Here is a 17,751-nt window from a genome sequence, read left to right as displayed (position 1 = left end):
AATATCTTCCATTGACTATTTGAGCGTTCCCATCACCTCCTTCTCATGCCGCTCTAAATGCCACTCAAACTCCACCTCCTGCACCGTACTCTGGCCCGCTGGTGGACTAGTGTTCGTTCCTTTTCATGCCATATTATTTCATTGAGTTTTTGATATCCTCTAATACCCACGACTTTATTGAAAAAAGCTCCCATAGGGGCTGGTTTAGCTCACTCAGCTAAATCGCTGGCTTTTAAAGCAGACCAAGCAGGCCAGCAGCACGGATCGATTCCCGTACCAGCCTCCCCGGACAGGCGCCGGAATGTGGCGACTAGGGGCTTTTCACAGTAACTTCATTGAAGCCTACTCGTGACAATAAGCGATTTTCATTTTTTCATTTCATTAAAAGTTCCCCCAGAACTGTGTGAAAAGGGCCAAAGAACAAGAACTTTGGTGGGAGCCACCCGATGTGCGACCTCAACCTACATGCCGCCACCGGAAGTCCAATTTTGGTACTGTATAATTGACAGTGCTACAGATATTTCTGTGTATCTTTAGTTTATGAACCATGCTTGCATTGGGGAAAGATTGGAATTTAGGTAGCCCAAGGATCAGCTTTACTTTCATAATATATTAGTGATTGGCCCAGGCTGAAGAAACACACTGTTGAAATTTACAGCAGCACAAAAGTAAGGACATTCAGATGATTGAGACAGAGGTCTGTAAAAGATCCCAGGGGAACACAGACATGGAAAGTGGAATTGGCAGATACAATTTGACATGGAAATGTGTGATGAGAGGTAAACAAGGAATAGCAGTGTAAATTCAATGGAAAATATGGTGATATGCCTATGGGCAATATCATAGATGAATGGTGTGTGACCTCCAACACACCACGTGGTCTCTAGACCAGCGACTCCGGTATAAGTGGAGACACATCTCGTGTGATGGTTGCAGAGGGTAGTAAGGCATGCAGGTGAATGGTTGATGCTAGGTGTAATTCCAGAGTAGTAATAAGGAAACTTCCATGATGTGCTCTGTAACATATTGCTATCTTACCACACGAGACTCAATAAGCATCCTGGTTTGGACAGTTCAAGATTATTTTGCAAGGTACAGAAGACCAAACACAACAAAAAGATGCTGAATTTTATGAATGAGCATAAATCTAGAGGTTCAAACATATTTCTGTGACGGTGCAAACACAGGTAAATAAGTCATAGTAAAGAACAGTAGTATTTTGGGTGTTATAAATGGGGGCACAGAAAACACAGGTAATAAAGAAATGGTAAATTTGCACCATGATGAGGTTTGTGCTAGTGTAGTGTTTAAGTGTGTGAAAGCTGTAGAGTTAATATCTCTCTGAAACTTTGACAGGCGCTCAAATTATGCACCTAAAGAAATCATGATGTGCACAAGGATTACTTTAACTTCTCCCCAGTTATTCTATATGAACTGTGCCTTCTTTAATTCTAGTTTCCCTGCAATTTCAGATTGTACCTTTGCCCATTCTACATATCTGACACCTTTTATGCTTATTACCAACCTTATTCACTTTCCTGATTATTTTGTTCCACATTAATCGATTTGCTTCAGGTTGCATATCTGCAGCTTTTTTCCCCTTTGCTTCAGGTTGCATATCTGCAGCTTTTTTCCCCTCTGTGCAATGATTAAATCACTGCATTTTGATCTTTTCCATGCTTTTCAATACGCCATGAAATTCGTATTCAAAAGCATAATAGTTCACTCAATTCAAGCAATATTGCCTCCATTTTTAATCTATTGATGTTGATTTCCAATGGAGCTCCCACTTCTCCATTGTTAAAACTGTTCTCAAGAAGCTTACTTTTTGACACTAAAGAAGAAATTTCCTTTTTCTCCTGGAGAACTTTATCAGCTTAGTTGACCAATATCTCCACTATGTCTGTATTGTGCTGGAATTCAGATTCACTGCAGTTTCCTTTCTTTTCAAGGACCTTGAAGCTCCGGATCTCCTGATCCCCTCTATCTCCTGTCTCCAACAATTTAAGTGTTTAAAACTTGATGCCTTCTCTTTGATTAACTTAATTTTCCCAAAACAGGGCTGAAGCATTTGCAGCCATCCTCAGCTAGAAGTGGGTGGGTGGTCCATCTCTACCTCCTATTGAGGTCCCAAAATTATAGATGGCAGTCTCCAGCCAAATTAATGAGTTTCACGTTATTTTAAAAAAAATTGTTCATGTGCTGGGCCAGCATTTATTGCCCATCCCCGAGAGCATTTAAGGATCAACCACATTGCTGTGGATCTGGAGTCACATATAGGCCTGACCCGGTATGGACGACAGACTTCCTTCCCTAAAGGACATTAGTGAAGCAAATGGGCTTTTACGACAATCAACAGTGGTTTCATGATCATCTTTAGACTTTTAATTGCAGATTTTTATTAAATTCAAATTTCACCATCCACTGTGGTGGGATTCGAACCTGGGTCCCCAAAGCCTGACTCTAGGTCTCTGAATTACTAGTCCAGTGACAATACCACTACACCACTGCCTCCATCAAGAAATGGCAACTGGATTGTGCAAAGGTTTTGGCTCTGACAATATTCTGGAAATAGTACTGAAGACTTGTGCTCCAGAACTAGCCACTCCCCTAGCCAAACTGCTCCATACAGCTACAAGACAGGCATTTACGTGGCAATGTAGAAAATGTTGTCCTGTCCATAGAAAGCAGGACAAATCCAACCATGCCAATGACTGCCCCATCAGTCTACTCTCGATCATCAGCAAATTGATACAAGGGGGTCATTGACACTCGGGTCCTGACTTCATTACAGCCTTGGTTCAAACATGGGCAAAGGAGCTGAATTCCTGAAGAGAGTGACTACCCTTGACATCAGGGCAACATTTTACTGGCCATCAAGAAACCCTAGCAAAATAAGGGGCAAACTCTCCACTGGATGGAATCACACCTGCCATGAAAGAAGATGCTGTAGTGGGTGGAGGTCAATCATCTCAGTTCCAGGACATCACTGCAAGAGTTCATCATGGTGTGTCATAGGTCCAACCATCTGCAGCTGCTTCATCAGTAACCTTTCTTCCAACATATGATCAGAAATGTGGATGTTTGCTGATGATTGAACAATGTTCACTATTCATTACTTCTCAGACACTGAAGCGGTCTGTGTCCAAATGCAGCAAGAGCTGTATAATATCCAGCTTTGAGCTGACCAAGTGGCAAATAACATTCACGCCACACAAGTGCCAGACAATGACCATTTCCAACCAGAAAGAATCCAACCATTGCCTTTGACATTCAATGACATAACCATCACTGAATCCTCCACTATCAACATCCTGGAGGGGTTACCATTGAACAGAAATTGAACTAGCGATGTAAATACTGTGGCTACAAGAGCAGGTCAGAGGTTAGGCATCCTGCAGCAAGTAACACACCACCTGACTTCCCAAAGCCTATCTATCATCGACAAGGCACAAGTGATAGGATAGTCTACTTTTGCCTGGATTAGTGCAGCTCCAACAACACTCCAGAAGCTCAACACCATCCAGGACAAAGTAGCATACCTGATTGGCATCCCTTTCACAAATATTCACTCCCTCCACCACTGGCGAACAGTAGCAGTAGTGTGTGCTATATACAAGATACTATGGGCGTGATTCTCCCAGACAGGGAGAAATCGTAAGGCTGGTATCAAAACCGGGCGGGTTTGACGCCAGCCTCCCCCTCCCCGACCGGGAACCGATTCTGGTCCCCGGTCGGGGCTAGTATGCCGCGGCCGTGAACTCCGGCATCGCGGGCTTAACGAATTTCGTTAAGCCCGCTTGCCAGAGTTTGCGACGGCTGACGCGTTGCATGACGTCAGCTGCGCATGCGCGGATTGGAAGACTCCAACCCGCGCATGCGCGGATGACGTCATCGCGCATTTGCGCGAAACCCGCGCATGCGCGGGCCGGGATGCCCCTCAGCCGCCCCGCGAATTGATACAGCGGGGCGGCGGAAGGACAAAGAGTGCGCGGGAATCGGACCCGCTGCCCGCGATTGGTGCCCACCGATCGCGGGCCCATGGCACCCTTGGCACGGCCGTGGTACTGCCGTGCCAATCGGTGCCATGGTTGCCAAGATCGGGACTTTACGGCCGTTTTTACGAACGGCCAGACCAGGTGTGTTTGCCGTTCGTAAAAACGGCCGTAAAGGGCTTGGAATTCGGCCCATTGGCCAGCTGTGAATCGCTGCTCGCCGTAAAAAACGGCGGCAGCGATTCGTGTCGGGAGTCGGGCGTGGGGGGGGAGAATAGCGGGAGGGCGTCGGACTAGCGTGGCCGTAAAAATCTACGACCCCCGCTATTCTCCGCACCGTCGTAAGTGCGGAGAATTGCGCCCATTGTAGGGGAGAAGGCAGGAGGATTGGGATGAGAAAATACCAGCCATGATTGAATGGCGGCGCAGACTCGATGGGCCAAGTGGCCTAATTCTGCTCCTATGTCTTATGGTCTTATAAGAACTCACCAAGGCTCCTTAGACAACACCTTCCATACCCACAACTACTGTGAGGGGCAACGGCAGCAGACACATAGGAATACCACCACCTGGAAGTTCCCCTCAAAGTCACTCAGTCCTGACTTGGAAATATATCGCCATTCTTTCATTGCTGAGTCACAATCCTGGAACTCCCTTTCTAACAGTGTTGTGGGTGTACTTACACCTCAGGGACTGCAGCGATGCAAGAAGGCAGCTCACCAGCACCACCTTCTCGAGGGTAATTAGGGATGGGAAATAAATGCTTGGCCTAGCGAGTGATGTCCACATCTTGTTTTTTTTTTAAAGTATATATTTAGTTGATTTCTTAAAGGACCCCTGAATAATGGGTAAATCCAATAATGTTCCTTTACCGTTCCGTTGGTCTTCTCCAGTGCAAAAAAATGGTAGCCAAGGCCTGTTCCATTGATTTGCAGTGGTCCCCCAACACAACCAGCCAGTTTTTGTCGAATTCTCCTGCCACGGTGCTAGTAAGCATTCTGCCGTTAGTGGGGGCAGCACGGTGGCACAGTGGTTAGTATTGCTGCCTACGGCGCTGAGGACCTGGGTTCGAATCCCGGCTCTGGGTCACTATCTGTGTGGAGTTTGCACGTTCTTCCCGTGTCTGCGTGGGTTTCACCCCCCCAACCCAAAGATGTGCAGGATAGACGGATTGGCCAGGCTAAATTGCCCCTTAATTGGAAAAAATAATTGGGTACTCTAAATTTATATTTTTCAAAAATCTCTGCCGTTGGTGGAGTGGCTGGAATCACAGAGGCTGCATCCACCATTTTTCCACTGACGTACCTTGAGAGGCTTCCGACTCAGTCGACGAATGCCTACTTTCAGACTTTTTCCCTCTGGGCTTTCTCGGCACTTCACCTGGGTAGGTACCATATCCCATTAAGCATGTGGGTATTTAAGCAAAAATACCCCAGAAACTAAGAAAAAAAGGAGCAAAAAAAACGTTTCCTAGCGGGAGCCAACTAGTTTATGTCTTCCCCCTACATAACGTCACCGGACGTCCCCTCCAAAAACTGCGTTAAAGCAATGCAAGTACTAACATGGCAAGGATCTTCCGGTTACATCATCTTTCTAATTTGGTCAGAATGGTGACTAAACAACTGTGAACTCTCAGCTTTGGATTTTTATCGGAATACTAGAGTAGTTGATGTGATTTTCTAATAAAACAGTTTATTTTGTCATGGAAGAGCAGTGCCACCAGGAGCTTGGAAAAACAAGGATATAATCTAGTAAAAGAAGGCGATTGCAATATTATAGTACGTGCAAAATACATCACCCTTTACCTCATTGGTATCTTCCTGAGAAGTCAGGGTAGATCTATTTATAGCTTGCTGAATCGAGCATCAATATGACCGAATAATTTGAGTTAACCAGTTTGTGCTGTGATTCATTTGATTTTGGCCAGCTACAGTTTGCAGAGACCTCGCGTGGTAAGATTGCTATGGGAATCTATTTTTATTTCTAATTTAGTAATTTTTTTTGTGTGTGTATTATGCACTTGTATTGAAATAATAGTTCAAACGTTTACTTTTAGCCAAGAAGAGTGTGGGTGGGAATCTTTGAATAGGAAACCCAGAACTCAGTGGGATGGAATTTTAAAATTTTAAGTTTCTTGCCCAACAATAAGCAGCCAGATTTGAGAGGTTCTCTCCAAAATGAGGCGGAGGCATCCTGATCATGGGTATAAAAATAAAATTGCAGATAAAATGTAGTCTCCTTTAAAAAAAAACTGGTGACTACTTCCATCCTGAGAGCAAATTGATTGCCTGTCCACTGATTAGGATCCATTAAAACTGGAATTAAGCAGGTGAGGATAGGATTTGAGCATTTCACACCTTCCCCAGTCCACCCATCGTTGCATTAGATCAAAAGAAACAGAGGTAGGAGGCCATTTGGTCCCTCTTGGTGTTCTGATTGTGGCCTAAACTCCATTTTCCTGCCTGTTTCCCCCCCCTCCCCCCTCATGGATCAAAAATATGTCCAACTTAGCCTTGAATACATTCAATGACAACTTCCACTGCCTTCTGCAGTTGAGAATTCATCTTATGAAACAATACCCCCTGATTGTAGATTTCCCCCATGAGGAGAAACATTCCCTCAACATCTACCATTTCAGGTTCTTTCCTAATCTTAGGTTTTACTCAGATCATCTCTCATTCTTCTAAACTCGAAACCTCTCGGGCGCGATTCTCCGCTCCCCACGCCGGGTGGGAGAATCGCGGGAGGGCCGGGCGAACCACGACACGCCGCCCTGGCACCCCCCGTGATTCTTTCCCCCCCCCCCCCCCCCCCCCCCCACAAATGGCGTGATGCCGCTCGGAGAATCGCCGCTCGCCGTTTTTGACGGTGACCGCCGATTCTCCGGACGGATGGGCTGAGCGGCCTGACGAACCCAACCGGTTCACGCCGGCCCGCCCCAGGTGTCCATCTTCAGTGTCCTTATTCGCACATATACCTTTACCAAATAAGGTGACAGTGGGAACGCTAGGCGCCCGAGACTCTAGCCTGGCCTTGAGGTCCCAGCACTGATCCCCATGGCATTCTACTAGTTTCAATTTGCCATTTAATTCCGATTCTTTTTTCCTGTAAGTTTATGTCCATGTCCATGCTAATATACTATCCACAACACCATGAGTCTTTAATGGGCACCTTATCAATTGCAGTTTGCAAATCCAAATACACTACATCTATAGGCCCCCTTTATCCACCATGTTTGTTACATCTTCAGAGAACTCTGAATTTATCAAACACAATTTCATTTTCCCAAAATCATATTGACTGCCTGATTGTATTATGATTTTCTAAATGCCCTGCTACTACTTCCTTAATAATGGATCCAGCATTTTACCAATGACAAATTGACCTAAGGGTTCCTGCTTTCTCTCTTCTGCCTTTCTTGAATAGAGGTCTTACACTTGTGGTTTTCCAGTCTGTTGCAATATTTCCAGAATATAGGGAATTTTGGAAGGTAACAACCAATGTATCCACACTCTGCCACAGCCGCTACTTTTAAGATGCTAGGGTACAGGCCATCAGTTGCAGGGCTTTTTCAGCTTTTAATCTAGTACTGGTTCCTCCAGTGATGGTACGTGCTTTAATTTTCTCCATCAAGAAACTCAAAAGGTGCCACTCATTATTTAATGTTTCCCACTTCTAACTTATCAAATTAACACAGAACATTCTTTGAATTACAATTACTTTTAAGTCCACTGGCCAACCTCTCAAACTGGGAGTTTCTGTTATCTTATGCTTACAACTTCAATTCCGATGTAAAGGCTTAATTCCTGAAACATATGAATCATGAAATTAGAAATTTTTGTAACACCTTTCTTGCTAGTTTCCTAAACTTCCCCTCGCGTGAACCTACTGGCTTCGCTTCCACAACCCTCCCCATCCCACTGTTTTTAATTCAAAGCCCTATTTGCCTAGTTATTCACTAGGACACTGGGGATCAAAGTTTTCCCAATAACTTTGGAAACTTCTACATAATAACTTTCTTTATTTCAAGGTTACCATTGAACTTTGCCAACTTAATTTTATTTTTTGGTGTAGAATGCCTTAGCAGTTTTTTGATTTGAGTAAGAGCAAAGTTGTATTTGACAACCTTGCCCAGTTTCAAAGATCCCTTACAGCCACAGTCAGGGCTTTTTAAAATTGCTGACGAGCTTACATGATGGGTGGGACAAGCTTGGTGATGACGACCTTGCATGTTAGGATTTGAACAGGAAATGTTGTATTATGAATCTACACCTGAAGTGAATTAGGAACGATTTTCATTTTACAGCAGGGCAGAGTAGTTGTAGAAGTACATTTGATATGTTAATTGGATGATTGTGGACCAAAGTGTGAGTACTGAAGTACATTCATTTGAACTAGCAAACAAATCATTTGTCAACTAATTTCTGTAAATTTAGTCTTTCATTTTTAAAAATGATTGAGGTTTCCTGTGCAACAAAAGGCAGATTGGGCAAATGTTCCAAACTAATTTTAATAGTCTTGCAGAGAAGCCAAACTTTGAAATATAAGGTAGGTGAACTGATAGTATTATTTCGAGACCTTTCACTAAAGCAATAGTTTTTATGTTCCTATTTTCCTCTACTTGAGAGTGAGTGTTTACTTGCAGTAATAATCAGGCAGGTTTTGTTTAGTTTTGAAATAAAAAGGATGAATTGGAAAGTTTAGTAGAATTCCTGATTAACACCAATGGTTTAATGCATTTACTTTTTGTTAGTATGGACAATGGTTACATAGGCTTTGGTTTATTTTCTTATTGGATTGAATAAGCTTTTGTAAATGTCTCTGATCTCTGGTAAATATTTTTGTAAGTTATCTTGCAAGCAGAAAATCAGATTTGAGCAAAATAGTTTAGTTTCCAGCCTTTAGTAATCACTTTTTGACTTGGATAAGAGAATTTTAACTAAATTTGGCAGGCCAGTTTGTCGTTTGACTCTTACTCGAGTTCCAGGTTTTAAACTTGTGCTGGAGTGTGTTTTGTTCTTTAGGCTGCTGAATTAAATGCTCTGTAACAGCTCAATATTTTACCGGGGGTGGGGGGAGAGAGAGAGAAAGAAGGAAGGGGGGACAGAAATATAACTTGATTTCCCGTACACAAGCACACCACCATTTAATCAATTGCAGAGACTGTAATTCTGGAAAAAATCCGTGACTGACCCATTTTCCTGATTGTAAAAGAAAGCAAGATGATGGGAGTTGGAAGAGTCTTAATAGGAAATGGAGGACCGTTAATGTACAAGTAAGCTCATTTGCATAAACTCAAGCCTCCAGATAAATGAAATTTGAGAAATGCCTTTTAATTTCTAGCTGAAGAATATATATTGAGAGAGAGAAGAGAAAGAGAAAATGCTGGAAAATCTCAGCAGGTCTGGCAGCATCTGTAGGGAGAGAAAAGAGCTAATGTTGTAGGGACAGAAAAGAGCTATCGTTTCGAGTCCAATAACTCTTTGACAAAGCCATCGGACTCGAAACGTTAGCTCTTTTCTCTCCCTGCAGATGCCGCCAGACCTGCTGAGATTTTTCAGCATTTTCTCTTTCGTTTCAGATTCCAGCATCCGCAGTAATTTGCTTTTATCCAATATATATTGAAATTGGCTCCTAATAAAACTAATGCTGGGTATTTTAATTCCTTCTATTAAAAGAAATCTTCAAGAATCAGGTTTAAAGTTAATATGGGAAGAATAGTGGTGTGTTTTTTACCACAATGAATCTGATGATTCCTGTGATGGTGGAACAATAGATTATCATCTACTGGGTTAGTATTCATCGTAAATTGTAGATATGGATATCATGGAGTTTTGCTCAATGAGCTTTAGGGGTCAGGTAGAAATCTTTCTCTGATATTTACAGCGAGGACCATGAGGCAGAAAGCGGCTGAAGAACCCAGGGATGCAAAAGACCTTTTAGCATTCTCTAAGCTCCTGCCAGGCTGCTGAATTAAATGCTCTATAACAGCTCAATATTTTACGGGGGGGACGGGGTACTGAAATATAACTTGATTGCCCCATCACAAGTACACCACCAGTTAATCAATTGCAGAGACTGTAATTCTGGAACAATCTGTGACTGCCCAGCAGCTGAACAAAATGGCACACTGCTGGTCAATAGAAGTGGCTCACAGTTCCGTGGAAAGGTAGTAGAGACTCTAAAACGTTAACTATTTCTTTCTCCACAGATGCTGTCAGACCTGCAGAGTTTATCCCGTATTTTATGTTTTATTATAATGATGAAAAAGGTGCTTACCTTTGGAGCAAACAACCCCCCGCCCCCTCTCTCTGCCAAGTTTCCCAGCCCCTGAGAAAGTTGTGCAGCCACAGTAAATTTTAATAGGGTTTCTATGTTTAGTGTCATGGAATAGCTAGCCGTTTTGGATTGCCATATTTCTTTTTAAAACCCCCTTCTGCCTGTCATGGGTGAAGGAAGGGGTTGGTCAATATCACGGCCTTAACATTTAAAGAAAGAGGGTATATCTGGACGAGTACATGATGAAGGAACTCGGATGAATATCATTTTTTAATGGCTTTGTATTTTTAAATTTATGGCCAGAAAAGCAAGACGGTTGGTAATTATTTCCATTAAAATTTGTGGTTTTCACTGTATAATGTTTTTCAACTCTAAAATAAAATGGTGCACGTGTCCTTTTTCATAATTAAGTATATATTTTGTCTTTTTAAGGCATATTCCCAAGATGCTTACTTAAAAGGCAATGATCCATACACTGGCAATGCCTACAATATCCCTCAGCCACCACCTGTTTGTTACCCTCGATTGACTAGCACTGCTTCAACTGTGGCTCAGCCCATGGAGGTTTCACCACCAGAATCTTCCCGCGGGAGACAACAAATTAGTAAGCCAGTACGGACAGTTGCCTCATCTGATAGAGGATGTCGAGCTGAAGTGCAAGTTCCGCCTTCGTCAAAAGATATTTCAAAAACTAATACTGCTGTGTGTGTTTGCAATGAAACAGTAAGGACTGTCGTTGTGCCTTCAGAGAGGGTTGCTGATTTTGCACCTGGTAAAGTTAACCATTCAAGCCCAAATCACAGAACAGAAGAAATACAGCACAGCTTGACGGACCACACCATTGGGAAACCAAAATCGAGGACCACTTCTTCAACTATTTTAAGCAGTAATGTGGTTCAACAAGTCACAAGTGGTAGGGTAAAAGATGCTACAGCAACTACCTCTACCGCTAATGCTGGTAAACAGACAAACTATGGATCATATTTAGATGCTACTTCCAGCAAATCTACACCTCAAACCACAGACTCTTCAGTAATAACAAATCATCATGCATCTTCAACAACTGTTACTTCGCACCAGAATATAGACTGGCGCAATTATAAAACTTACAAAGAGTATACTGAAAATAGACGTTTGCACATGTATGGTAGCAGAACAATACAGGAAAGATTAGATTGTTTAAGAGCAGCTGTTCAAAACTCAGCAGATTATCAGCAAGCTGCTCTAAATTGCATTACAACACCCGCACGACGTCGGAGCACTTCACATGATCGATCTTGCCAAGCTACACCAATGAGATACCGTAGTGCGTCTCAGGAAAGATTAGGAGAATCTGTTTTAATGCAAAATTGGCCACGGAGCGCTTCACAGGATGCATTAACATCACCAGTAATTGGACCACAGAACCATAGGACACGATCATGTGATTATCTCGGAAAGCAAGCAGAAACATTGGGCAATATCTCTGTGGACATTGAAATGTTCAATTCAGATGATCCAGCTGGTAATGAGGTGCATCGAATGTTTAACCAAACAACTGGAATTAATGATCTGGATAATAGGCTTTGTTTTCATGAAGGATTCCGGCAACCTGTCAGACAAGTTGGGCAGCCAAAAACTCGCTTATCTACCACTGGTACGACACAATCTCAAAAAAGTAGCCTTTCACCAAGTGTTCCGAGCACTGACAGTATAAAAATACAATCCAACGTTCGAAACGGTGCACGTCCCAGCCATGCCTTTCCTGTTTGGAAGGTCGCCACTGATACAAAGTCAATTCAGCATTCAATGGAACACCAGTCTATTTACACAGGGCAGCAACCTCCAGCTGCTTCTCAAGAAAAGTCATATTTACCAATGTCATTTCAAAATACCTTGCCAAGTTCTTTGGTAACCACCTCTGTTTCCTATGCAGCACCACCAGTTCTTTCTCCTACACAAAGTATTGGTATTGATGCATTAAATGACCAAAGAATGGTAAATCATCGCAATCTATGTGGCCAGCACTTTGAGCCAAGGACAAGAACTGAAAGTGTGCCTGAACATCCAGCAGAGGCAGTTATTGGTGTAAGATCGGCTTCATGTTCTGCACCAACATCTGTACAACCTTTCATGAAGACAAGTAGGAAAATAAAGGCCCCTGCTACCTCTAGTGTTACTAATGCATCAGTTAGACAGAAGGGTAAGGATTTGGAAAAATTGAAACCTGAAAGTAAACCAGAACAAGAGAAAGTTAAATTAGGCGAAGAGAATTGTCGAGAACAAAATGAGCTCAACCCTGCTTGTGAAGAGCAGGATCCTTCAGACCTAAAAGAGACTGTGGTTTTGAGGGGAAATCTTGCTGCAAGTAGATTAACACCACAACCGCTAAGGCATCAGTCATATATTATGGCTGTAAATTCACCAGATACAGTAACGGATCCTACCTGCTGGTTACCTAATGATGCACGTCGTGAGGTAAATATTAAACGAATGGGTGATCACAGGAAGGCATCAAGTTCAAGCCCACAGGATGACTCATTAGCATCTATCCCTTTCATAGGTAAGACCAAAATAGATTTTCTTTAATAAATTAAATATGAACATTTTGTTCCACCAATATACCATGGAAGCATTTAAGGAGAAAAATGACAAATTGAAAATGTTTGCTTTAATTGTTTTGTAATGGCAATCTTGCTACATGTCGAAATAATTTTCATCAAATGTTTTTCACACATTGAAAATGGACAATGAATACACATTTGCATTTTTAATATTGGTTTCTGTTCTGTTATTTTCACCATACCTTCAGTTGTTGCAAGTATTATAGGTAGTCATGATGCTTTTGCAAAGGTGTAGGCATGCTTCTTGCTCTTGAAGCTTACATGTTGGACACAAATTCAGTCGGTAACGAAAATGTGAAAGTGAGAAAATAAACTGGAGTAAAACTTATGTCCATTTACATTTAGAACTTCAAATGTTTTAAGGCTCATTAGTCGGCGCCCTGAACAGAGTCTCGATGTTAAGGGGGCTGGTTTAGCTCACTCGGCTAAATCGCTGGCTTTTAAATCAGACCAAGCAGGCCAGCAGCACGGTTCGATTCCCGTACCAGCCTCACCGGACAGGCGCCGGAATGTGGCGACTAGGGGCTTTTCACAGTAACTTCGTTGAAGCCGACTCGTAACAATAAGTGATTTTCATTTCATTTTTTCATTTCAAGATCTGAACCTTAAAGAAAACATTTGCTTTCTGTTAAATGCCTCTTGCGGTTATCCTGTCTTGTCAGGTTGAAATTGACTTGTTTCTAAACAAGTTGCCAAAAAATACAAATGGGTTGCCCGGTGGACCTTGCTGTTTCTTCATACATTTTTGCATAGTTTTTACTGAGTTAATGCAATAAAAAAAAACTTATCTGAGAACACCAACTTAAAAAAGGCACTTTTACTGTCATTTCTGTTAATTGTGTCAGATTGAAAGAAAAATCTACATTGCTGCAAAGCTGCGAGGTAGCGCATAAAATTGAAAAGATTTTAGAAACCAGCATAGGATGACTAAAAGAAAAATAAAGAGGGAGAAATTGGAGAATGAGAGAAAACTAGCAAGACATAAAACAGACAGTAAAAGCTTCAAGTATATATAAAGGAGGAGAACATCTAAAGTAAGCATTGGCCCTTGAAGGATGAGATTGGGGAAATAATAATGGGAAACAAAGAAATGGCAGACTTTGAACAAGTGTTATGGATGTATCCACACAGCAGAAGACAAAACAAATGCTGTAACAATTAAGAGAAAATTATGCTCACTAGAGAAAAAACACTCTTAAGGAAAAATTGTAGGACCCCTGTATCCGATAGCTTGCATCCTAGGATCTTAAAGGAAGTGGCTGCAGAATTGTGGATGCATTGGTTTTAATCTTCCAAATTTTCTGGATTCTGGAAAGGCCCCGGTGGAAAACTGGAAATGTAACACCACTATTGAATGAAGGATGGAGACAAAGCAGGAAGCAGGCCAGTTAATTTATTATACGTCATTGTGAAAAGGCTCGAATCCATTTTTAAGGAGGTAGCAGCACGACATTTTAAAATATTACGGAATGTGGGCGTCACTGGCTAGACCAGAATTTATTTCCCATCCCTAGTTGCCCTTGAGAAGGTGGTGGTAAGCTTTCTTCTTGAACTGCTGCAGTCCCTGAGATGTAGGTATATCGATAGTGGTGTTTGGGCGAGTTCCAGGATTTTGATCAAGCAACAGTAAATGAATGGTGATATTTTTCCATGTCAGGATGGTGAGTGGCTTGGAGGGGAACTTTCAGATGGTGGTGTTCCAGACAGTAGTGGTCATGGGTTTGGAAGGTGCTGCCTAAGGAGCCTTGGTGAATTCCTGTAGTGCATCTTGTAGATGGCACACCCGACTGCCACTCTTCATTGGTAGTGGAAGAATAGCAATCATGATACAATCCAGCAGAGTGAACATGGTTTTGTGAAAGAGTCATAGAATCCCTACAATGCAAAAGAATCCCTACAGTGCAGAAGGAGGCCATTCAGCCCATTGGATTCGTATTGGTCCTCCGAGAGAGAGCACCCTACCTAGGCCCACTTCCCCGCCCTATCCCCATGACCCCACGCATTGATCACTAAGGGGCAATTTAGCATGGCCAATCCACCTAACCTGCACATCTTTGGACAGTGGGAGGAAACCGGAGCACCCAGAGAGAAACGCACGCAGACACTGGGATAATGAGAATGGGGAGAACAAAGGTAAATAGTGTTTGACAAATTTATTAGAGTTCTTTCAAGTTGTAACAAGCAGAGTACATAAAAGGGAACCAGTGGATGTTGAATGCCTTTTGCAAATATAAGTATGTACACCACAAGGTGCCACATAAAAGGTTATGGCACAAGATGAGAGCTCATGATGATGTTTGGGGGGGGGGGGACATACTACTTAATAAAAGGACGGTGCTTACAGTAACAAAGACTGTTACAAACCCGGGGGGATGGTACATCATGTTCAGCTGGGTCCTGGAAGGGGCACCAGTGGTCCTTGTTAACATGTATCCTCCCAACTGGCAGTACACGGAGATTATAAAGAAGACCATGGCAGAAATCCCTGACCTAGACACACACTGACTCATTATGGGAGGAGTCTTTAACTGTGTACAGGACCTACGGACAGACAAGGCGAACCCCAACACAGGAAACAGCTCTAACATGACGAAAGAACTCACCTCATTTATGGAGCAGATGGGGGCAATAGACCTATGGAGGTTCACTCACCCCAGGGAGAAGGAGTTCTCATTCTTCTCCCAAGTACATAGCTATATACATGCATACACTTTTTTGTTCCAGGGATAGTAGGAGCGGAATACTCCGCAATCATGATCTCCGACTGCACACCACACTACATGGATGTGAGGTTGGAGACGGGACGTGCCCAGCGCCCCCCCATGGAGGTTGGATATGGCCCTCCTTCCCGATCAGGTTTTCTGCAAGAAATTAACACAAGCCATAGACGGTATATTACCAATAACCAGAATGGGGTAGTCTCACCCTCCACATTCAGGGAGGCGCTGAATGCTGTGATCAGGGGCAAGATTATTGCCTATAAAGCAAGTAGAGACAGGGAAGAGAGGGTGGCTAGGCAACAGCTAGTTGACTCCATAATGGAGATAGACTGACGACACTCAGCGGCCCTGACCTCTTAGAGCTTCTGGCGGAGAAGAAAAAGCTACAAATGGACTTTGACCTGCTCTCCACGAGGAAAGCAGTGCACCAACTCTGCTAGACACTGGGGACCTTCTACGAACACTGAGACAAAGCCAGTCGTCTGCTATCTCGCCAGCTGAGAAAGCAGGCAGACATGAGGGAAGTAGCACAGATTAGGGACAAGAAAGGCAAACTGGTAGCAGAGCAGGAAAAGGTCAACAATACAGTCGAGGCCTTCTACTGGGGGCTGTACACAGAGGGGGACTTGAGGATGAGGCAGTTCGTCGATCGACTGGACTTGCCAGCAGTGGGGGAGGAGAGGAATTGGGGCTGGAAGCACCATTAGAACTGGGAGAAATCATGGAGAACATTGACTCTATGCAGACTGGGTCGGTGCCGAGACCAGATGGATTCCTGGCGGATTCACAACAGCACTGGCCCCACACCTGTAAAGGGCACCCTGCGGGAGATGTTCAGAGACACTCTGGCAAGGAGTACCCTGCCTCCGAAGATAGCACAAGCCTCAATCTTGATGATACCCAAGACAATGATCCGGCATTTTGCGGGTCATACAGACCCATCTCGTTGCTCTATGAGACGTGAAAATACTGGCCAAAATCCTAGTCAGGCAACTAGAGAACTGCGTTTCAGAGGAAGTTGCAGAGGACCAGACATACTTTAAGTGTAGGCAGCTAATGTCGAACATCAGGCGCCTGCTAAATGTGACAATGACCCCATCCAGGGAAAGACCCAGAGGTGATCATCTCCCTGGACGTAGAAAAAGCCTTCAACAGAGCTGAGTGGAAGTACCTCGTAGAGGTACTGGAGCAGTTTAGGCTTGAAGCAGGGTTTGGATTTGGATTTGTTTTATTGTCACGTGTATCGAGGTATAGTGAAAAGTATTGTTCTGTATACAGTCCTGACAGATCACTCCACACGTGAAAAAAAACATAGGACATACATAAATACACAATGTAAATACATAGGCACAGGCAACGGGTGAGCATACGGAGTGCAGTACGACTCAGTAGAGAAGATGTGTAAAGAGATCAGTTTAGTTCATAAGAGGGTCATACAGAAGTCTGGTAACAGCGTGGAAGAAGCTGCTTTTGAACCTGTTCGTTCATGTTCTCAGTCTTTTGTATCTCCTGCCTGATGGAAGAAGTTGAAAGAACGGGTAACCTGGTGGGAGGGGTCTTTGATTATGCTGCTCGCTTTTCCAATGCAGCTTTGGTGCAGACAAATGGATGGGAGGCAGGTTTGCGTGATGGACTGGGATGGATTCACGACTCCGTATTTTCTTGCGGTCTTGGGCTGAGCAGTTGCCATACAAGCTGTGATGCAGCCAGATCGGATGCTTTCTATGGTGCATCTGTAAAAGTTGGTGAGAGCCAATGCTGACATGCCGAATGTCCTTAATTTCCTGAGGCAGTATAGGCGCTGTTGTGCTTTCTTGGTCGGAGCGTCGACGTGGGTGGATTTGGACAGATTGTTGGTGATGTGCACACCTGGGAATTTGAAGCTGTCAGCCATCTCCATCTCTGCACCATTAGAACATAGAACATAGAACGATACAGCGCAGTACAGGCCCTTCGGCCCTCGATGTTGCACCGACATGGAAAAAAACTAAAGGCCATCTAACCTACACTATGCCCTTATCATCCATATGCTTATCCAATAAACTTTTAAATGCCCTCAATGTTGGCGAGTTCACTACTGTTGCAGGTAGGGCATTCCACGGCCTCACCACTCTTTGCGTAAAAAACCCACCTCTGACCTCTGTCCTATATCTA

At 43.4% G+C, this 17,751-nt stretch overlaps 1 protein-coding gene across 4 annotated transcripts in view; it reads left to right on the top strand.

Moving 5' to 3' along the window:
* The window catches only part of LOC119966446 (rho GTPase-activating protein 21-like), a 310,278-nt gene that overhangs the window by 182,700 nt on the left and 109,827 nt on the right, over positions 1-17,751 (top strand). For all 4 annotated transcript variants that reach the window (XM_038798135.1, XM_038798139.1, XM_038798136.1 and 1 more), the window contains one exon: positions 10,707-12,816. In XM_038798135.1, the coding sequence (XP_038654063.1) occupies positions 10,707-12,816 (2,110 nt within the window). The remainder of the gene's footprint in view (positions 1-10,706; positions 12,817-17,751) is intronic.

The sequence above is a fragment of the Scyliorhinus canicula genome, chromosome 5 (assembly GCF_902713615.1).
Source record: "Scyliorhinus canicula chromosome 5, sScyCan1.1, whole genome shotgun sequence".
NCBI lineage: Eukaryota > Metazoa > Chordata > Chondrichthyes > Carcharhiniformes > Scyliorhinidae > Scyliorhinus > Scyliorhinus canicula.
The sequence above is the reverse complement of the archived record's forward strand: the minus strand, read 5'-3'. Positions and strand labels throughout refer to the sequence as shown.